The following is a 22,130-nucleotide window of genomic DNA, read 5'->3' as shown; positions in this document are numbered from 1 at the left end:
TCTCTCTCTCCCCCCTTCTCCCTCCCTCTCTCTCCCCCCTCCCTTTTCCTCCCTCCCTCTCCTCTCTCCCTACCTCTCTCCCACTCCCCCTCTCCTTCCTCCCTCCCTCTCCACTTCTCCCTCCCTCCAGGACTTTGAGAAGCCCCAGGAGGATCTCATCAGGCATCATACTAGTATCAGTGAGCTGAAGAGGAACTTCATGGCATCTGTCCCAGAGTCCCGGGGGCCCAGCGAATGGGACAAGCGCCTGTCCACTCACTCCCCCTTCCGCAGCCTGGGCATCAACGGACAGCCTTTACCTGATGCCGACGGGGTGAGTACCATCTCAGACCAGACACTGTGCCGTACCCCACCACACACCCCTCCCCTCAGTTCTCTGTAGTTCACGCCAGCTTCCCAGCTCTCCCATTCCACAGAGAAGGAATGAATGTTAGCACACACTGTCGGGGTCAGTTCCATTTCAATGCAAGTCAATTTGGGAGATGAGGAGAAATTGAAATGTGTGAATATATTCCTGAATTGACTGAATGGAAGTAGCCCACCACACGTTTCCCTCTGTATGGCTGTCTGTTGTGTTCTCTGAGCTGATGTGTTGGGGTGGAGAACCACAACACCATCCTGTGGTTCTACTTTTTGTTCCTCTTGGTTTGTGTTGATGCGATGCAAACACTTACAGTGCCTTGCGAAAGTATTCGGCCCCCTTCAACTTTGCGACCTTTTGCCACATTTCAGGCTTCAAACATAAAGATCTAAAATTGTATTTTTTTGTGAAGAATCAACAACAAGTGGGACACAATCATGAAGTGGAACGACATTTATTGGATATTTCAAACTTTTTTAACAAATCAAAAACGGAAAAATTGGGCGTGCAAAATTATTCAGCCCCTTTACTTTCAGTGCAGCAAACTCTCTCCAGAAGTTCAGTGAGGATCTCTGAATGATCCAATGTTGACCTAAATGACTAATGATGATAAATACAATCCACCTGTGTGTAATCAAGTCTTCGTATAAATGCACCTGCATTGTGATAGTCTCAGAGGTCCGTTAAAAGCGCAGAGAGCATCATGAAGAACAAGGAACACACCAGGCAGGTCCGAGATACTGTTGTGAAGAAGTTTAAAGCCGGATTTGGATACAAAAAGATTTCCCAAGCTTTAAACATCCCAAGGAGCACTGTGCAAGCGATAATATTGAAATGGAAGGAGTATCAGACCACTGCAAATCTACCAAGACCTGGCCGTCCCTCTAAACTTTCAGCTCATACAAGGAGAAGACTGATCAGAGATGCAGCCAAGAGGCCCATGATCACTCTGGATGAACTGCAGAGATCTACAGCTGAGGTGGGAGACTCTGTCCATAGGACAACAATCAGTCGTATATTGCACAAATCTGGCCTTTATGGAAGAGTGGCAAGAAGAAAGCCATTTCTTAAAGATATCCATAAAAAGTGTCGTTTAAAGTTTGCCACAAGCCACCTGGGAGACACCAAACATGAGGAAGAAGGTGCTCTGGTCAGATGAAACCAAAATTGAACTTTTTGGCAACAATGCAAAATGTTATGTTTGGCGTAAAAGCAACACAGCTCATCACCCTGACCACACCATCCCCACTGTCAAACATGGTGGTGGCAGCATCATGATTTGGGCCTGCTTTTCTTCAGCAGGGACAGGGAAGATGGTTAAAACTGATGGGAAGATGGATGGAGCCAAATACAGGACCATTCTGGAAGAAAACCTGATGGAGTCTGCAAAAGACCTGAGACTGGGACGGAGATTTGTCTTCCAACAAGACAATGATCCAAAACATAAAGCAAAATCTACAATGGAATGGTTCAAAAATAAACATATCCAGGTGTTAGAATGGCCAAGTCAAAGTCCAGACCTGAATCCAATCGAGAATCTGTGGAAAGAACTGAAAACTGCTGTTCACAAATGCTCTCCATCCAACCTCACTGAGCTCGAGCTGTTTTGCAAGGAGGAATGGGAAAAAAATGCAGTCTCTCGATGTGCAAAACTGATAGAGACATACCCCAAGCGACTTACAGCTGTAATCGCAGCAAAAGGTGTCGCTACAAAGTATTAACTTAAGGGGGCTGAATAATTTTGCACGCCCAATTTTTCAGTTTTTGATTTGTTAAAAAAGGTTGAAATATCCAATAAATGTCGTTCCACTTCATGATTGTGTCCCACTTGTTGTTGATTCTTCACAAAAAAATACAGTTTTATATCTTTATGTTTGAAGCCTGAAATGTGGCAAAAGGTCGCAAAGTTCAAGGGGGCCGAATACTTTCGCAAGGCACTGTATTGCATGTCTTTGAACAAGGCCTTTTGTCTTCAACCGGACCCATCTAGTCTATGAAAGGCTTTCTGTCATTACTACCCTACTAAAATGGAACGATTTCTGTTTGCATGGGCCAACTGAAGAACACCTTGTCCAGACTGATTGGAACAGATCAGTCTGTTCACCTTGTGGCCCAGTCTGTCTGAATGTTCAGCTGTTTGTTGTGGGGAAGGGACTTAAGGTTTGGGCATGTGGTGTCTGAGCCTATTGGTCAGGTTTCTAAGCCCAGCTCTGTCTTTACCTCCTCATTCATTGGCTGTCCCTCCCCTCAGTGCATGACAACCAGACCTGATTGGACAGAGAAACTGCATGACCCTGTGACTTGAAGATCATAACCTTGGAGTAGAAGAGTTGACCTGTGTGCTCGTCCTCCTGTCTCCTCTTTCCCTCAGTGATGTGCTTGTTTTCTGCTTCATGTCCTCCATCCTGCCTCCTTCTCCCAAATACTGCCCCTCTTTCCCTAACTCTGCTTTCCCACACTTCCTTTTTCTCACTTTGCTCTGTTATTCCGTGTACTGATACTCCTGTCCCCAAGCCCACAACTGAAGTCTGAAGGCCCACAGGTTACCCATAACCACCTAGTCCAACTCAGACATGCATTCTCCATTCTTCCTCTCTTAGACCATGACACAGCTTTGCATAGCCTTCCTATCCATTACCCTACATCAGACATTTCAACATCCCCTACCTCTCTCATCTCTCTCCCCCTCTCCACCCTCACCCTTCTCCCCTCAGTTCGCCATCCGCCTTCCGCGTGGCCCCCTGCAAGACTTCTACTCTAAACGCAGCTGAGGTGGCATCCTAGGGGCCCCTCGAGCCAGCCCAGAGGGAGAGGACCAGAGAGAGGGATGTGTGTAGGCAGGCCATCAACCTCTAGCTCCTTCTTCTTCTCTTCTTCATCACAGCTCTTCATCATCATCTTCTTCTACTTCAGAAGCTGCTTCCTGTCATGTGACTCTTACTTCCTGTGTATCTTGCTCAGTCCCCCCCTCCCCAACTCTTCCTGACTGTTCCTACAGACTGTTGCTCCTTCCTAAACAGTTTAAAGACTTGACGATGCCCCCACTTCTGTTTTTGTATATCTGATTATCTGGACTAGACGAGGTGCGTCTGACAGTAGGAACAGTTTTGATATGTGCAGGTTCCACTAATGGAAGGTGTTTTTGTACACATCCAGACAGACATCAATGTTGTCATATGTCATCGTAGGATTAGTTTGTGGCGTGTTGTGGTATTTCATGTATGAAGTCTTCTATAGAAGCACATTAACCCAGCACTAGTGGACAGCTACAGTGTATTTTTGAGTATACAGTGTATACCTCATCACAATTCACTGTTATTTTATCTAACACTGACGAGGTAACTTTGGGGCAGCTTGATCAAATGTTATAGTATACATGACCTAAGTTTCGTTCACTGGTATTTGGTAAAACACTTGTCAACTGCAATATATTTTGTCCAGCTGCATGCCCCTTTGACAATCAAAATGCAATAAATTCTTGCTGAACATGTTTGATGGTGGAAAACATTGTTTCATTCCCTGCTGTTGTTCACACAGTGGATATATGTGTGCTGTGTCTTTCCTCTAGAGTGTGTGTATTACTCCTATAAGGGAAGAGCTGGACACTAAGGCAGCGCTACAACAGGACGAGTCCAGCAGCACTGTAAGACCATCGGGGGGGCCCAGCCCCAGCCCTGCTAGCACAGAAACTGGGCCTGATAGGGTTGACTCCAAATCCCATGATGCACCTGGGGTGGCAGGGCCATATGTTCAGGATGATGAGCATGTTAGCTCTGGGACCACCACTAGCCACGTACCTGTCGTTGAGGTGGAGAGGGCACAGCTGCCCCACTCCTATCAGCTCCAGGGTACAGTGCTGGAGGAGGAGGAGCCGGCAGACCCAGGGTCAAGGGGGGAGCAGTCTGGGAGGATAACTGGAGCCTCCCACACCTCCTATTTCGTGAGCGGTGTTCCCCATGTCATACGCTGTTTCCAGGTAGCCCTCCCTCTGCCCTGACCAGCTCCTGTTGATTGACTCCTCTGCCTGTCCTCTACCTGTACTCTGCCTGTCCTCTGCTCTGTCTGGGTGATTCCATGGGGGACAGTGTACACTCACCCTTCTGCAGCAAACCTACAAGGAATCCAAACTGTAAACACTGAATCTGTACTGTAGTCATACTGGATGGATGGTTGAGTTCTGCTAGAGCTGGCTGCAGAGGCGGTGCACAGTGATGGTGTTTTCTCTGGTGTTGGGGGCGATGGGAAGGACCGTGTCGCTATTCTTCTCTTTCAAGCGCTCTCTCTGACACAAGATGAATTGTCTTTCTCTCTCTGACACAAGATGAATTGTCTTTCTCTCTCTGACACAAGATGAATTGTCTTTCTCTCTCTGACACACTAGATGAATTGTCTTTCTCTCTCTGACACAAGATGAATTGTCTTTCTCTCTCTGACACACTAGATGAATTGTCTTTCTCTCTCTGACACAAAATTAATTGTCTTTCTCTCTCTGACACAAGATTAATTGTCTTTCTCTCTCTGACACACTAGATGAATTGTCTTTCTCTCTCTGACACACTAGATGAATTGTCTTTCTCTCTCTGACACACTAGATGAATTGTCTTTCTCTCTCTGACACACTAGATGAATTGTCTTTCTCTCTCTGACACACTAGATGAATTGTCTTTCTCTCTCTGACACACTAGATGAATTGTCTTTCTCTCTCTGACACACTAGATTAATTGTCTTTCTCTCTGACACACTAGATGAATTGTCTTTCTCTCTCTGACACACTAGATGAATCGTCTTTCTCTCTGACACACTAGATGAATCATCTTTCTCTCTCTGACACACTAGATGAATCGTCTTTCTCTCTCTGACACACTAGATGAATCGTCTTTCTCTCTCTGACACACTAGATTAATCGTCTTTCTCTCTCTGACACACTAGATGAATCGTCTTTCTCTCTGACACACTAGATTAATCGTCTTTCTCTCTGACACACTAGATGAATTGTCTTTCTTTCTCTGACACACTAGATGCATTGTCTTTCTCTCTCTGACACACTAGATGAATTGTCTTTCTCTGACACACTAGATTAATTGTCTTTCTTTCTCTGACACACTAGATGCATTGTCTTTCTCTCTCTGACACACTAGATGAATTGTCTCTCTCTGACACACTAGATTAATCGTCTTTCTCTCTCTGACACACTAGATGAATCGTCTTTCTCTCTGACACACTAGATTAATCGTCTTTCTCTCTGACACACTAGATGAATTGTCTTTCTTTCTCTGACACACTAGATGAATCGTCTTTCTCTCTGACACGCTAGATGAATTGTCTTTCTCTCTCTGACACACTAGATGAATTGTCTTTCTCTCTCTGACACACTAGATGAATTGTCTTTCTCTGACACACTAGATGAATCGTCTTTCTCTCTGACACGCTAGATGAATTGTCTTTCTCTCTCTGACACACACTAGATGAATCGTCTTTCTCTCTGACACGCTAGATGAATTGTCTTTCTCTCTCTGACACACTAGATGAATTGTCTTTCTCTCTCTGACACACTAGATGAATTGTCTTTCTCTGACACACTAGATGAATCGTCTTTCTCTCTGACACGCTAGATGAATTGTCTTTCTCTCTCTGACACACTAGATGAATTGTCTTTCTCTGACACACTAGATGAATCGTCTTTCTCTCTGACACACTAGATGAATTGTCTTTCTCTCTCTGACACACACTAGATGAATCGTCTTTCTCTCTGACACGCTAGATGAATTGTCTTTCTCTCTCTGACACACTAGATGAATCGTCTTTCTCTCTCTGACACGCTAGATGAATTGTCTTTCTCTCTCTGACACACACTAGATGAATTGTCTTTCTCTCTCTGACACACACTAGATGAATCGTCTTTCTCTCTCTGACCTCGTGGTGGTGGGAAGGACATCTTGGTAAAACTAGGGGAGTGGGAACGAGGGACCCAATCAGTTGTGAATGAAAAGAGGGGTGTGGTTTGAGGGGCGTGGTTGATGAAACATTGGAAAGTTACAGCTGTGCAATGTTCAATTGGGCACAACCAATAATGTATATAAACACTGGACACAACATCATGTAAGGTTCAGATATAATGATGTGATATAGAGCCTATATGTCTGTTTGCCATGTATAGAAGAAAGGAACCATGTCGGCTCTTCTCATGTTGATGTGCAACGTTCAGTCAAACTGACTGGAGTGTGTTCTCCTCCCACCCCAGCCCCCTCTGGTGCAGACCCAGACAGTCACCATCACAGACGTGTCCAACTCCCTCCCTACTGACGTCTCCACTAAGGATGTCCCTATCGTTCAGACCCAGACTATCAGCTACGAGTCTGCAGAGGTAGCCACCCCATGATCATATAGATGATGCTACAGCTGGGGAACTCTTGTGGTTCCACCTCCACAGGGTACAATCAGGGCCGTGTTCAGGGATCTATACATGGCATTTCTTTCTGAAACGTTCAGTACAGTGCACCGATGACTGAGGTGTTACCATGGAGCCATTATTTCTGTTTGTTTCCTCTCAGGTGTCAGTTGGTGGGACAGACGGGGGGAAAGAGGCCACAGCACTGAGCAGCATTCAGTCCATTACCTCAGAGAGCAGCAGGGAAACCAGTGGCACCTCCATTACTACCACCACCACTCACATCTCCAAGGTAAGGGCACACCATAGACCGCACACACACCTCAGCTGTGTCATGGCCTCTGACTATTTCTCTTGTCCCAGGTGGTGAAAGGAGGAGCGTCAGAGACCAGAGTGGAGAAGAGGATCGTCATCACTGCCGACTCAGAGGATGACCAGGTACAGTACGGTGTCTATGACGGCTCCTTCTACACACACCAAGGCCTGGTCAAACACAATGCTTCTCTGTGACACATTTTTGTCATAAGGTGTACAGCCAGCTAGGTGGAGGTTAACTGAAGCTTTGTCTCCTGCAGGGAAGCGACGGCGGAGCAACAGCAATGTGATTCAGCTCAACACACAGTCAGGGAGCCCTATGGATCTGATGCTCAACACACAGTCAGGGAGCCCTATGGATCTGATGCTCAACACACAGTCAGGGAGCCCTATGGATCTGATGCTCAACACACAGTCAGGGAGCCCTATGGATCTGATGCTCAACACACAGTCAGGGAGCCCTATGGATCTGATGCTCAAGACACCAGAGCTTTGTAGTACAGACTAACCTCCCTGTCCCAGAGCCACCCCCACCTCCTCAACCCATACGGACATTGTCCCCTCCAGAACCACTGTGGTTACATCTCTTGACCAGAGTCCTGGTTAAAAGTAGTGCATTATAAAGGGAATACGGTGCCATTTGGGATGCATCCTGGTGTCTCCCTGCCCAGTGGGATATGAACAGGCCAGGGAGAAAGCCTATTGTGTCCTCTCTTTCCATACTGCTGTTCTGACTGTATGTTGGCTTCATTTTGGTCTATTCCACTCAAACCTCATATTTCGCCAAATTACTCTTTTTTTTTTGTATTATGATAGTAGGAAAGATGAATCTTTTCAGTTCTAAGAGCATTTAGGTCATTTGCGTTTAAATGTTTATTTACAACATATTTTTCTGTCGTTTGTATTGCTACTACTGTGTCATTGAGTTTAAGTGTGGACTCAGCAAGAAGTAAACTGCAGAAAGTACTGCAGAAAGTAAACAGTGTAGTGGGTCAATTTCAGCCAAACAACTAAGAACGTTGAAGCGAGAGGCTCGACTTCTCCGCTGTTTTGGTGCCATGGTTCCAACGCTGTGAACAGAGTGATGTGAACCCGTGCACATGCGCAGATACTGTGTGAGAGCCAAGTCTTGCATCTGGCTCATCTCAGTATCTGCGGTGCTGGTCGAGGCAACGGCATTGTACTGAGTCTCCCTTTAACATGCTCATTTTGACAGAAATGCACTGTTTTCAACTGGGCTTTAAGTAATAACATTATCAGACTTTTTCAATCAGATTAAGATGCCGGACAGAAACTAGACATATTTTTGGAAAGGGATAACTCCTTTGAGTTTGTTTATGTTTATAATTGAGGAATATTCTTTTTTTTTGATTGAATATTCAAATTGAAATGACATACCTCACTTAAAAGTATTGAACAAAGATATTGCATACTCCAACAACCATGCCTGTTTTGGATTTGTTCTCTGCTCAGGTAAACTCTCTCTTTCTTAACCAGCCAAGTTAACATGTGTAATACTACTAGGTCAGGCCACGATGACCCTCGGTATAAACTTTGACGTGATGACAACTATCTGTTTTGAAATGTTTACTCTATTTTATAGCATTACTGCTTTTATAGTATTTGTACAAAATGAGGTGTTTAAGTTATTGAAGTTCATATCCTACTCAATGGTAGCTTCTCATATCAATATTGTCTTTTGGTTTTTTTTACAGCTTGAATTTGGGAGTGCCCCCATGTTTCCCAGTACATATTCACCATTGTTTTTCTTCCTCTTTTAACGCACCATTGACCTCTAGGACTGCCCCATGCAGTCTGACGTGAGAGCAATGGACAGTCCCGCTGTGTTTTGTCCCTTAAAATGATTTTAGATAGAAATGTGGTTGATGAAACAATGCTTTAGTCTGTTTCTCAGGTTTTTATCAATCTTTATCAATACTGCAGGACAAAACCTCTCTGTATATGATTGTATGAAGAATGTTCAGTCTTAATGTACATTCTAGCCCTGCAGATGGGTCCAAATGATTCTCAGCTCTTAAACACAGTAGTACCTGTGCAAGGTGTATTTATCACTATCAAAAGGCAGCTGTCCCAGTGTATGTGGCTTTTCTTTCATACAGGGGAACATATTTAGTCCTTTTGTACATGTTCTACCATCATTTCTTTGTAAAGTAGAGACTGTTTCATGTGATTCTTTGTACTGGGATGTTTTTTAAAACATGAGCCTGTTCGCAGGCTTTTAGACACAGAAGTCACATTCATAATCATCTAGTTTGTAAATCTTTCTTACCACCTGTTTTAGAGTAGATTCCTCTACCAGTTGGTGTACCCTGTCCTTTTGTAGATCAGATAAAGATACTTGTATGAGAACCCCTTTAGAGAATGACAATTGGTAGCAGACCTTTCTTCCCCTCTGAAGAAGTTTGTGAAGGTGGCACAAACTATTAGCTAGAAGGATCTTGAGGGCATAAACTAGAATCTCAGCGGAACCCTTTGTTTTTAGATATGTAAACATATTGCTTTTGTGACATATCCCTGTCTTTAAAATTAAATAAAATCAGGATGAATTATCAAGTGGTGTGTAGTGTCTGTCTGAGCATGATTTCAGTCACAATAAGAACATTTTTTAATAAAAGGTGACCAATAGAATTGTAAGAAATACAATTTTATTAAAAATTCTTAATTCCAGATGCTTGCATACAGACTTCAGAAAATCAATAATAGCATTACCACTGGAATTGTAGACTGAAAGAAAAACATCTTTAATGTAAAATGTAGTACCATAATGTAAACTGGTTGTAGCTGTAGGTTATCAACATGAAACATGACCTGTGTGTTCAATACCACTTTATATTGTAACAGACCAATGCAAGAGAAACCATGTGTCTCAGTGTCCAGTCAAGAGAAACCATGCGTCTCAGTGTCCAGTCAAGAGAAACCATGTGTCTCAGTCTCCAGTCAAGAGAAACCATGCGTCTCAGTGTCCAGTCAAGAGAAACCATGTGTCTCAGTCTCCAGTCAAGAGAAACCATGCGTCTCAGTGTCCAGTCAAGAGAAACCATGTGTCTCAGTGTCCAGTCAAGAGAAACCATGCGTCTCAGTGTCCAGTCAAGAGAAACCATGCGTCTCAGTGTCCAGTCAAGAGAAACCATGCGTCTCAGTGTCCAGTCAAGAGAAACCATGTGTCTCAGTGTCCAGTCAAGAGAAACCATGTGTCTCAGTGTCCAGTCAAGAGAAACCATGCGTCTCAGTGTCCAGTCAAGAGAAACCATGTGTCTCAGTGTCCAGTCAAGAGAAACCATGTGTCTCAGTGTCCAGTCAAGAGAAACCATGCGTCTCAGTGTCCAGTCAAGAGAAACCATGCGTCTCAGTGTCCAGTCAAGAGAAACCATGCGTCTCAGTGTCCAGTCAAGAGACAACTCTGCTCTGTCATGGACATGTTCACAATTAATGATGGCTTAAGTGGCCCGAACATTTTCACTTTGGGACAGTGAGTGTTCCAGCACTGGTGTTTTATGTCAGCACAAAGCAAACCCATGTTGCCCTTCACCCTGAGAACACATCTTATACATCTAATAAACTCTGTCTTAAATTCAATTTGTGCAGCATCCATTCTCTAGGGAATCTATCATACATATCAAACTGGTTGTTAATTGGATTCTCAGCCAATCATCTGGATATGAACAATCATTGAAGATCGTTTTATTTCAGCCTTTTCACACTGCTAAGTTACGTGTCCACCCTCGGTAATGGAGCCATGCGGGAAAGGAAACCATGTAGAGAATGTATCTGAGCCAGCCCAATACTTTGCAGGTCAGCATGATAGTGTGACAACAGGTATTAGGATGTGCTCACACAGGCTGCCCAACTCTGACCAATCACATCAGCTCTTTTGACAATACGTGGGCAAAAGATCAGAATTGGGCAAAAAACAAAAGGTGCACCTGGGGGGGGCCTCAGGACTGAGTTTGGAAAACCCTGCCTTAGCGAGCCAAACTGAAAAAAGGTTTGAAAGATTGGGTCCTGTCAAGGAGAGGGGAAGAGTTGCACGATTGTAGTCAGTAGGGTTATGATAGGCTAAAGCACAGAGGGAGCCAATCACCAAAGAGCATCCTGTGTAACAGATGATGGCCTGGTCCGGACGTCTACATCTAACTACATCAGGGATGGTCAACTCCTGTCCTTCTGGGGCCTGATTGGTGTCATATTTTTGCTGCAGCTAACACACCTGACTCCAATAATTAACTAATCATGATCCTCAGTTTAGAATACAATGTGTCAGCTGTGTTTGCTATGAATGGGGTAATACTGCGACCTACGATGACTGGAGTTTCCCATCCCTGATCTACATGTATGTATTGTATCTGTCATAATGTGTTTTTAACAAGCCTTTATTGAGCTACATAATCCACTGCTTTCAATCCAACCAAGTCAAAATGTCTCTTTCCCAGCCGGGTGTGTAAGTTCTAGCGAATAGCCTTCACAGGACTCTTGAAGCTGGAGGCAGCCTGGAGTTGGAGTTGATAAGCCATGGGGTGGATCTTGAAGCCATATAGCCTGAGAAAAAACAACAACTAAATATTACAACACAATAACAGTGTGGATTGTAGAAGGCTGCCATTATGCTAACATGTCTCAATCTCCTTACCGAGGGAAAAAAATGTTATCTTCAAATCAAGCAAATGGTTTTTGTTACAGTTCCCAGCTGAACATGAATTATGTAATAACACAAACAAATCAAATGGGGCAAACAGATCATCTTGATGAATTTGCAAAGATAATTATAGAAATAAACCTTGGCACAAACTGGTTGGCAGGTCGTTTTGGCCGGTACTCTGGGTGCACCATAAATAGCATGTGGGGGAAGCCTGTCCCGAAGTAGGCACCGTCCGTGTGGTGGTGCCGGGAGGACTTGGGGGTGTACACATCCATGCACTTTGGACAATACAGCTTCACCATCGCCTCACCTGGGATGTCTGACAGACCTATGGGAGAGGAGAGATCAACATCTATGTAACACCGCTGAGGGCACAGACGTCTATTCTGGTGTCAGCTGGCAATTAAATATTGATCAAATATATTTACTGTACAAGCAAGAGTAATCTTTTTGACGATTCCCTCAGACCTGTGTGAAATACTGCTGACAATCTGTGATATAGTTCAAAATGTGACTGGAGAGAAATGGTTCAATTCCATGAAAAGAGAAGAGGTATGTTATGTAAGTGAACAGGAGTATGAATACATTGAAGTCAAACTCACCAATAGGAAGCATGGGTTGATTCTCACAGTACACTCTTGGGCAATAGCCAAAGTCCCCTTGTTGGTACTTATCCAGCTGCAAACCAAAAACTATTTCAGTGTGTAACATGGTCACACAGCTAGTCCAAGAAGGCCAAACTAACTACATAAACGGACAGGTAGAACTTAGAACAGGGGTCTCCAACCTTTTCTAGCACGAGCTACTTAAAACAAAAAAAATGAAGCATGTCACGAACTACATTTTTATTTTATAGCTTTCAAATAGTTGTTTTGTCAATATACCTGGTAAAATAAGTTAATAGACAACTAAGTGGGCCCCATAAAATTATATTTCACATTTTCCTGAATTCTCTTTTCACTGTTTTATTTCTCCTGGTTTGGGATTTTTTTTATTTTAATTTAACATTTGTTCAATATTACAATTCTTCATAGAGAAAGACTGAAAATGGATGTTCTGAGTCCATGTCAAAGCTTTAAATCGCATGAGAAGACCATTTTTGAGGTCTAAGAAAAAAACGAACACATTTTAATTTGAGTGTAATGTACTTTCAGAATTGATTGGCGAGCTACTCCTAGGTGGGCTGCGAGCTACTGGTAGCTCACAGTCTACCTGTTGGAGACCACTGATAAAGAGATTATCCAGACTCCAGAACAATATATACAGATCTAGGGTTTATTACCATCTGAGCGATGCCTCTGTTGGTGAGGATGTAGCGTGCGTGGATCAGCCCGTACAGCATCTCTGCTGCCTGCTCTATCAGGTCACTCTGGTTGGGGTTGTCTTCCAACTCCTCATCTGACAGACAGACATGACCGTGAGGCTTTCAGATCAACACACAAGGTACACAGAAGCCTATAGTGACATGGTGCATGAATAAAGCACTGGGAGGCAGCATTATAGCGTCTGCATGTCTTTCCTGTCTTTATACACACATATGTGAGGCTTTCAGATCAACACAAGGTAGACTTCCACCTATAGATGCACTGAATCAAAGTATGTAGTCACAGTACTGTGTCCTTGTGTCTTTTTGAAAGGCACTTGTAAATACAAACAGAACTGATAAATTAGCCTATAGGAAGTGTCAGTGTGAAGTCATGCCAGACGGTGTAGTGATGAGCTCACCTGGCTCCAGGTCCAGGATCATGTCAAGGGCCTGGCGGTAGTGAGGCACCTGCTCATTGAGCCCTGTCAGGTTAAACTTGTCCTGAATGTAGTCCTCATCAACCTGATAAAGTGGAATGGATCAACATGGTTAGTAGCTTTCAGCTGCCAAACAATGTCTACCACTTTTTATGAATTGGCCACGGTTGGTCAATTGCATAACAGGTTAAAGGGATTACTTCAGTATTGGCAATTAAGACAAGCAGAATAGTTAAAGGTAGAATTAAGCAAAGTAGCCTACACGGTGCACTGTGTTGGAATATCTGAATCTACCACCACGCCATAACAAGCTTATGTCACGGTTACACACTATGGCACCAATACAAAACCACCCCACGACTTTAAACACTGTATTTTGGTCCTCTTTCACATGGAATTCTCCATCGGTGTTTTGGGTATATTTGGCTGGTAGTTGTAACAGTTCATTCTGTATTTCAAAGGATCAACTAGCTTCACAAACAGTTGGCTAAGTCAGAGCAATAGTATTTCCCCTGTCTGTCCTTCTCATTCTTTGATGCTCTGACATAACTAGCTATCTACTCACCTCACAGAAAAACTCATTCCCCCTCAGGCCACAGAACCAGGAGATCCATGACACCTCCTCCGAGCTGCTCATCTTCTGAACAAGTGGGGGGTGATGGTGCAACGGCATGCAAAAATTACATGTATTTCAGAATTTCCATTGTAGCACTAGAATATAAAGCTAGCTGGGCTAAGCATTTCGCTACACTCGCAATAACATCTGCTAACCATGTGTATGTGACCAATAAAATGTGATATTAGCTAGTGGTGTATTCCATTCTGATCCAGGGACCTGAAGTATGTGTACACAGCAGGCTTTATTTCTGCCCCAGATGTTAGCTAGCTAATTCATCAAATCATCAAGCCCAGATGTGTTAGTACTGGGCTAGAACAAAAACCTATTGTTATTAGTCAAATTCTGCATAAAGAACTCTAGCTAGCTAATGTTAGCTACATAGATAACACTAGCTAACCCCGTGTTTTCTCGCTAGTTACATTGGTTTAATAACGTTAGCTAGGTAACGGACATTTTCCACACGCATGAAAAAACATAGTGATTTGAAAGTAAACAATGAATTTAGTACTGTGTAAAACCAAATGTGTTGTGTCAGCACACGTTTACTCACCCTCTTTTATGTTAGCTAGATATATCTACCGGTAGCTACTTTGCTAACTAGCTAACCCTTTAGCTAACTGCTGTAAACAGGAATACTACTTCCTGTGGAATCTTCGGCTTCTCGGACCTCAAATCAAATCAAATTGTATTTGTCACATACACATGGTTAGCAGATGTTAATGCGAGTGTAGCGAAATGCTTGTGCTTCTAGTTCCGACAATGCAGTAATAACCAACAAGTAATCTAGCTAACAATTCCAAAACTACTACCTTATAGACAGACACAAGTGTAAGGGGATAAAGAATATGTACATAAAGATATATGAATGAGTGATGGTACAGAGCGGCATAGGCAAGATACAGTAGATGGTATTGAGTACAGTATATACATATGAGATGAGTATGTAAACAAAGTGGCATAGTTTAAAGTGGCTAGTGATACATGTATTACATAAAGATGCAGTAGATGATATAGAGTACAGTATATACGTATACATATGAGATTAATAATGTAGGGTATGTAAACATTATATTAGGTAGCATTGTTTAAAGTGGCTAGTGATATATTTTACATAATTTCCCATCAATTCCCATTATTAAAGTGGCTGGAGTTGAGTCAGTGTGTTGGCAACTCAATGTTAGTGGTGGCTGTTTAACAGTCTGATGGCCTTGAGATATAAGCTGTTTGTCAGTCTCTCGGTCCCAGCTTTGATGCACCTGTACTGACCTCGCCTTCTGGATGATAGCGGGGTGAACAGGCAGTGGCTCGGGTGGTTGTTGTCCTTGATGATCTTTATGGCCTTCCTGTGACATCGGGTGGTGTAGGTGTCCTGGAGGGCAGGTAGTTTGCCCCCGGTGATGCGTTGTGCAGACTTCACTACCCTCTGGAGAGCCTTACGGTTGTGGGCGGAGCAGTTGCCGTACCAGGCGGTGATACAGCCCGACAGGATGCTCTCGATTGTGCATCTGTAGAAGTTTGTGAGTGCTTTTGGTGACAAGCCAAATTTCTTCAGCCTCCTGAGGTTGAAGAGGCGCTGCTGCGCCTTCTTCACGATGCTGTCTGTGTGGGTGGACCAATTCAGTTTGTCTGTGATGTGTACGCCGAGGAACTTAAAACTTGCTACCCTCTCCACTACTGTTCCATCGATGTGGATAGGGGGGGTGTTCCCTCTGCTGTTTCCTGAAGTCCACAATAATCTCCTTAGTTTTGTTGACGTTGAGTGTGAGGTTATTTTCCTGACACCACACTCCGAGGGCCCTCACCTCCTCCCTGTAGGCCGTCTCGTCGTTGTTGGTAATCAAGCCTACCACTGTTGTGTCGTCCGCAAACTTGATGATTGAGTTGGAGGCGTGCGTGGCCACACAGTCGTGGGTGAACAGGGAGTACAGGAGAGGGCTCAGAACGCACCCTTGTGGGGCCCCAGTGTTGAGGATCAGCAGGGTGGAGATGTTGTTGCCTACCCTCTGGGTCTCGAGCTTGATGACGAGCTTGGAGGGCACTATGGTGTTAAATGCCGAGCTGTAGTCGATGAACAGCATTCTCACATAGGTATTCCTCTTGTCCAGATGGGTTAGGGCAGTGTGCAGTGTGGTTGAGATTGCATCGTCTGTAGACCTATTTGGGTGGTAAGCAAATTGGAGTGGGTCTAGGGTGTCAGGTAGGGTGGAGGTGATATTGTCCTTGACTAGTCTCTCAAAGCACTTCGTGATGACGGAAGTGAGTGCTACCGGGCGGTAGTCGTTTAGCTCAGTTACCTGTGTTGATGAACAGTTTGTTGTTCCAGTCAAACCGCGGAGTATTAGTGATGGGTCGTTCGCGAACGAGTCGGCTCTAAGAGCATATCAGAAGAGCCCAATCTATTTATAAAAATATTTTTAAAATAAGATATTAATAATCCAAAGATTTAAATTAATAGAATTAACTAATTCAAATAACCATTTATTTTTATTTTTATTATATAGGCCTAAAATCTCAAGCGCATACTTTCGTTCTGACTGTGCTAAGACTAACAGCCTCACCTGTTGTTCCTGTCAATCAGACACGTAGTGTCAACCAATGAACCAAAGATGCGTGAGGGAGGGCCGAGCCAACTCAATTCAATTCAATTCAAGGGGCTTTATTGGCATGGGAAACATGTCTTAACATTGCCAAAGCAATTGAGGTAGATAATAAACAAAAGTGAAATAAACAATAAAAATCAACAGTAAACATTAAACATACAGAAGTTTCAAAAGAATGAAGACATTACAAATGTCATATTATGTATATGGGAGTTTATCAAAATTGGGTTTGGTTTCGAATTCTTTGTGGATCTGTGTAATCTGAGGGAAATATGTGTCTCTAATATGGTCATACATTGGGCAGAAGGTTAGGAAGTGCAGCTCAGATTCCACCTCATTTTGTGGGCAGTGTGCACATAGCCTGTCTTCTCTTGAGAGCCATGTCTGCCTACGGCGCCTTTCTCAATAGCAAGGCTATGCTCACTGAGTCTGTACATAGTCAAAGCTTTCCTTAAGTTTGTGTCAGTCACGGTGGTCAGGTATTCTGCCACTGGGTACTCTGTTTAGGGCCAAATAGCATTCTAGTTTGCTCTGTTTTTTTGTTAATTCTTTCCAATGTGTCAAGTAGTTATCTTTTTGTTTTCTCGTGATTATGTTGGGTCTAATTGTGTTGCTGTCCTGGGGCTCTGTGGGGTCTGTTTGTGAACAGAGCACCAGGACCAGCTTGCTTAGGGGACTCTTCTCCAGGTTCATCTCTCTGTAGGTGATGGCTGGATTTCTGGATTTTGATAATAAGTGGGTATCGGCCTAAATGCATGCAGAGCAGAATATTTGGTGTTCTACATTGTACACAGAGGATATTTTTGCAGAATCTGCATGCAGAGTCTCAATTTGGTGTTTGTCCCATTTATTGAAATCTTGGGCAAAGGGTTCTATGACTGATTCAAGTATTTTTAGCCAGTTCATAATTGGTATGTTGAATTTTATGTTCCTTTTGATGGCATAGAATGCCCTTCTTGCCTTGTCTCTCAGATCGTTCACAGCTTTGTGGAAGTTACCTGTGGCGCTGATGTTTAGGCCAAGGTATGTATAGTTTTTTTGTGTGCTCTAGGGCAACGGTGTCTAGATGGAATTTTTATTTGTGGTCCTGGTGACTGGACCATTTTTGGAACACCATTATTTTGGTCTTACTGAGATTTACTGTCAGGGCTGGCAGTATCTGTGCAGAATATCTACAGTGCCTTGCGAAAGTATTCGGCCCCCTTGAACTTTGCGACCTTTTGCCACATTTCAGGCTTCAAACATAAAGATATAAAACTGTATTTTTTTGTGAAGAATCAACAACAAGTGGGACACAATCATGAAGTGGAACGACATTTATTGGATATTTCAAACTTTTTTAACAAATCAAAAACTGAAAAATTGGGCGTGCAAAATTATTCAGCCCCCTTAAGTTAATACTTTGTAGCGCCACCTTTTGCTGCGATTACAGATGCAAGTCGCTTGGGGTATGTCTCTATCAGTTTTGCACATCGAGAGACTGAAATTTTTTCCCATTCCTCCTTGCAAAACAGCTCGAGCTCAGTGAGGTTGGATGGAGAGCATTTGTGAACAGCAGTTTTCAGTTCTTTCCACAGATTCTCGATTGGATTCAGGTCTGGACTTTGACTTGGCCATTCTAACACCTGGATATGTTTATTTTTGAACCATTCCATTGTAGATTTTGCTTTATGTTTTGGATCATTGTCTTGTTGGAAGACAAATCTCCGTCCCAGTCTCAGGTCTTTTGCAGACTCCATCAGGTTTTCTTCCAGAATGGTCCTGTATTTGGCTCCATCCATCTTCCCATCAATTTTAACCATCTTCCCTGTCCCTGCTGAAGAAAAGCAGGCCCAAACCATGATGCTGCCACCACCATGTTTGACAGTGGGGATGGTGTGTTCAGGGTGATGAGCTGTGTTGCTTTTACGCTAAACATAACGTTTTGCATTATTGCCAAAAAGTTCAATTTTGGTTTCATCTGACCAGAGCACCTTCTTCCACATGTTTGGTGTGTCTCCCAGGTGGCTTGTGGCAAACTTTAAACTACACTTTTTATGGATATCTTTAAGAAATGGCTTTCTTCTTGTCACTCTTCCATAAAGGCCAGATTTGTGCAATATACGACTGATTGTTGTCCTATGGACAGAGTCTCCCACCTCAGCTGTAGATCTCTGCAGTTCATCCAGAGTGATCATGGGCCTCTTGGCTGCATCTCTGAGCAGTCTTCTCCTTGTATGAGCTGAAAGTTTAGAGGGACGGCCAGGTCTTGGTAGATTTGCAGTGGTCTGATACTCCTTCCATTTCAATATTATCGCTTGCACAGTGCTCCTTGGAATGTTTAAAGCTTGGGAAATCTTTTTGTATCCAAATCCGGCTTTAAACTTCTTCACAACAGTATCTCGGACCTGCCTGGTGTGTTCCTTGTTCTTCATGATGCTCTCTGCGCTTTTAACGGACCTCTGAGACTATCACAGTGCAGGTGCATTTATACGGAGACTTGATTACACACAGGTGGATTGTATTTATCATCATTAGTCATTTAGGTCAACATTGGATCATTCAGAGATCCTCACTGAACTTCTGGAGAGAGTTTGCTGCACTGAAAGTAAAGGGGCTGAATAATTTTGCACGCCCAATTTTTCAGTTTTTGATTTGTTAAAAAAGTTTGAAATATCCAATAAATGTCGTTCCACTTCATGACTGTGTCCCACTTGTTGTTGATTCTTCACAAAAAAATACAGTTTTATATCTTTATGTTTGAAGCCTGAAATGTGGCAAAAGGTCGCAAAGTTCAAGGGGGCCGAATACTTTCGCAAGGCACTGTAGGTGCTGCTGTAGGCCCTCCTTGGTTGGTGACAGAAGCACCAGATCATCAGCAAACAGTAGACATTTGACTTCAGATTCTAGTTGGGTGAGACCGGGTGCTGCAGACTTTTCTAGTGCCCGCGCCAATTCGTTGATATATATGTTGAAGAGGGTGGGGCTTAAACTGCATCCCTGTCTCACCCCACGGCCCTGTGGCAAGAAATGTGTGTGTTTTTTGCCTAATTTAACTGCACACTTGTTGTTTGTCTACATGGATTTTATAATGTTGTATGTTTTACCCCCAACAACACTTTCCATCAATTTGTATAGCAGACCCTCATGCCAAATTGAGTCGAAGGCTTTTTTGAAATCAACAAAGCATGAGAAGACTTTGCCTTTGTTTTGGTTTGTTTGATAGTCAATTAGGGTGTGCAGGGTGAGTACATGGTCTGTTGTACGGTAATTTGGTAAAAAGCCAATTTGACATTTGCTCAGTACATTGAGGAAATGTACGAGTCTGCTGTTAATGATAATGCAGAGGATTTTCCCAAGGTTGCTGTTGACGCACATCCCATGGTAGCTATTGAGGTCAAATTTGTCTCCACTTTTGTGGATTGGTGTGATCAGTCCTTGGTTCCAAATATTGGGGAAGATGCCAGAGCTAAGGATGATGTTAAAGAGTTTTAGTATAGCCAATTGGAATTTGTTGTGTGATTATTTGATCAATTCATTCAGGATACCATCAACACCACATGGCTTTTTGGGTTGGAAGGTTTTTATTTTGTCTTGTAGCTCATTCAAGGTAATTGGAGAATCCAGTGGGTTCTGGTAGTCTTTAATAGTTGATTCTAAGATTTGTATTTTATCATGTATTTGTTTTTGCTGTTTGTTCTTTGTTATAGAGCCAAAAAGATTGGAGAAGTGGTTTACCCATACATCTCCATTTGGATAGATAATTATTTGTGTTGTTGTTTGTTTGGTGTTTTCCAATTTTCCCAGAAGTGGTTCGAGTCTATGGATTCTTCAATTACATTGAGCTGATTTCTGACGTGCTGTTCCTTCTTTTTTAGTGATTCACCATAGTGAAGGCGTAGTAGACTCATTGTTTTTTGGTAGGTTTTCAAACTGCATTCCTTCTATCTATAGCATTTCTTAATGTTACTCAGTTCCTTTGGCTTTGATGCCTCAAAGGACAGCTGTGAAAACAACAGCTGGAAAATGAGTCAGAAGCACAGTAGCAGTTGGATGCATTTTAATAATGTTGACAATGTTAGAGCACAGTGTAGAATTTGCCCCCAAAAATCTCATATAAAGCAGGTTCTACGCACAACCTACCACGGCATATGCGAACTGTGCACCCAACTGTGAAGCTAGCTGTAGCGGAGCTTTGAGAAACTAACAGGCCTGCTAGTGATAGTGGTTGATAATTGTTAGATTTATATGCACTTTGCTTATATACATTAAAAAGTTCTACTTTAAATGCAAAAGTTTAATAGCATTCTTTTTCACAACAAACCAATGCATTTTTAAATACATTGTGTTTAGGGTAGAGTGTGATTTAATTTAATAATTTAATTAGAATTGTTTTAACTATCGCAAACTGTTTGACTTGAAAAAATACAAAACATATTTTTTTTAAAGAGCCGTTTGAGAGCCCAAGGCTCACTGAAAAGAGAATGCCCATCACTACATGAGTTCCAGTCGGCTCCGGAAGCCCATGTGCTGGGAAGGTATGAAGACTTCTGCATCACCTGTTTTGAAAGGTCTTCTGCTAGAGAGGAATCCACGCCAGTGGAAGAGGCGAGAGGTTTCTTTCTCACCAAAATCTGTCGTAAATTAGCCCAATGCGTTTCTATAGGCTTATTTTGGACCTAAACTTGTCGCCTACCTTCAGCCATTGGGACAACGATTCGACTTGTTAGGGTGGAGACTTCTTCTTCAATGAAGTTTAACGGTGGTTGGCATCCAATATGTTGCATTACCGCCACCTACTAGACTGGAATAGAACTCCCTATACTTTGCTTTAAAACAATTATTACAAAAATACCCTACCATATAACACTACTGACAAAAAAAAGAATTACAATCTAAATAACACCACCCTACTCCACTATTTAAATCTATTTAATCCTACCTCATGCCAACAACCTGAAAGGATGGGACATCACCACATAACACACCCTGTAACTCTTCTGATGTTAAGCCTCGCACACCCATATACCTCTCTGCAGCTGCCACCACAACCTCAATTTTCTGCGACTTACATTCCATCCCTGCAGTACAGTTGGTTACCATTGCTATAAATGCTAAAAATTCAATCTTACTGAAACATATATCACTTGTTGGCCTATCCCTCTGTACTGGTACATATCTACTACTCCCACCACTCCTCTCTGGATCCCTCCATCTGTACTGGTACAGATCTACTACTCACACCACTCCTCTCAGGATCCCTCCATCTGTACTGGTACATATCTACTACTCCCACCACTCCTCTCTGGATCCCTCCATCTGTACTGGTACAGATCTACTACTCACACCACTCCTCTCAGGATCCCTCCATCTGTACTGGTACATATCTACTACTCCCACCACTCCTCTCAGGATCCCTCCATCTGTACTGGTACAGATCTACTACTCACACCACTCCTCTCAGGATC

At 43.0% G+C, this 22,130-nt stretch overlaps 3 protein-coding genes across 16 annotated transcripts in view; 2 read left to right on the top strand and 1 right to left on the bottom strand.

The window, feature by feature from the left end:
* LOC139419793 (uncharacterized) overlaps positions 1-8,002 on the top strand; it is a 53,851-nt gene extending 45,849 nt beyond the window's left edge. For 10 of the 14 annotated variants that reach the window (XM_071169810.1, XM_071169814.1, XM_071169803.1 and 7 more), the window contains 7 exons: positions 131-313; positions 3,930-4,337; positions 6,603-6,725; positions 6,913-7,041; positions 7,113-7,187; positions 7,325-7,436; positions 7,545-8,002. In XM_071169810.1, the coding sequence (XP_071025911.1) occupies positions 131-313; positions 3,930-4,337; positions 6,603-6,725; positions 6,913-7,041; positions 7,113-7,187; positions 7,325-7,354 (948 nt within the window). In that variant the 3' untranslated portion in view covers positions 7,355-7,436; positions 7,545-8,002. Of the gene's footprint in view, positions 1-130; positions 314-3,075; positions 3,451-3,929; positions 4,338-6,602; positions 6,726-6,912; positions 7,042-7,112; positions 7,188-7,324; positions 7,437-7,544 lie in introns of those variants that run through there. The other 4 variants (XM_071169817.1, XM_071169816.1, XM_071169813.1 and 1 more) reach the window with 3 other exon arrangements.
* A 2,519-nt stretch (positions 8,003-10,521) lies between these two features.
* Positions 10,522-14,689, bottom strand: LOC139419727 (casein kinase II subunit beta-like). The gene is made up of 7 exons (XM_071169721.1): positions 14,634-14,689; positions 14,030-14,104; positions 13,447-13,549; positions 13,004-13,119; positions 12,324-12,399; positions 11,860-12,049; positions 10,522-11,621 (listed from the first exon to the last, which is right to left on the bottom strand). Exons 2-7 carry the CDS (start codon positions 14,099-14,101, stop codon positions 11,531-11,533), a joined length of 648 nt encoding a protein of 215 aa, XP_071025822.1. The 5' UTR covers positions 14,102-14,104; positions 14,634-14,689; the 3' UTR covers positions 10,522-11,530.
* Positions 14,068-22,130, top strand: part of LOC139419717 (matrix remodeling-associated protein 8-like) — a 25,389-nt gene continuing 17,326 nt past the window's right edge. The window contains exon 1 of the mRNA XM_071169708.1: positions 14,068-14,112. The gene's annotated coding sequence lies outside the window, so the exon portion shown is untranslated. The remainder of the gene's footprint in view (positions 14,113-22,130) is intronic.

Source organism: Oncorhynchus clarkii, chromosome 2 (genome assembly GCF_045791955.1).
Source record: "Oncorhynchus clarkii lewisi isolate Uvic-CL-2024 chromosome 2, UVic_Ocla_1.0, whole genome shotgun sequence".
NCBI lineage: Eukaryota > Metazoa > Chordata > Actinopteri > Salmoniformes > Salmonidae > Oncorhynchus > Oncorhynchus clarkii.
This window is presented reverse-complemented; position numbering and strand designations above follow the sequence as displayed.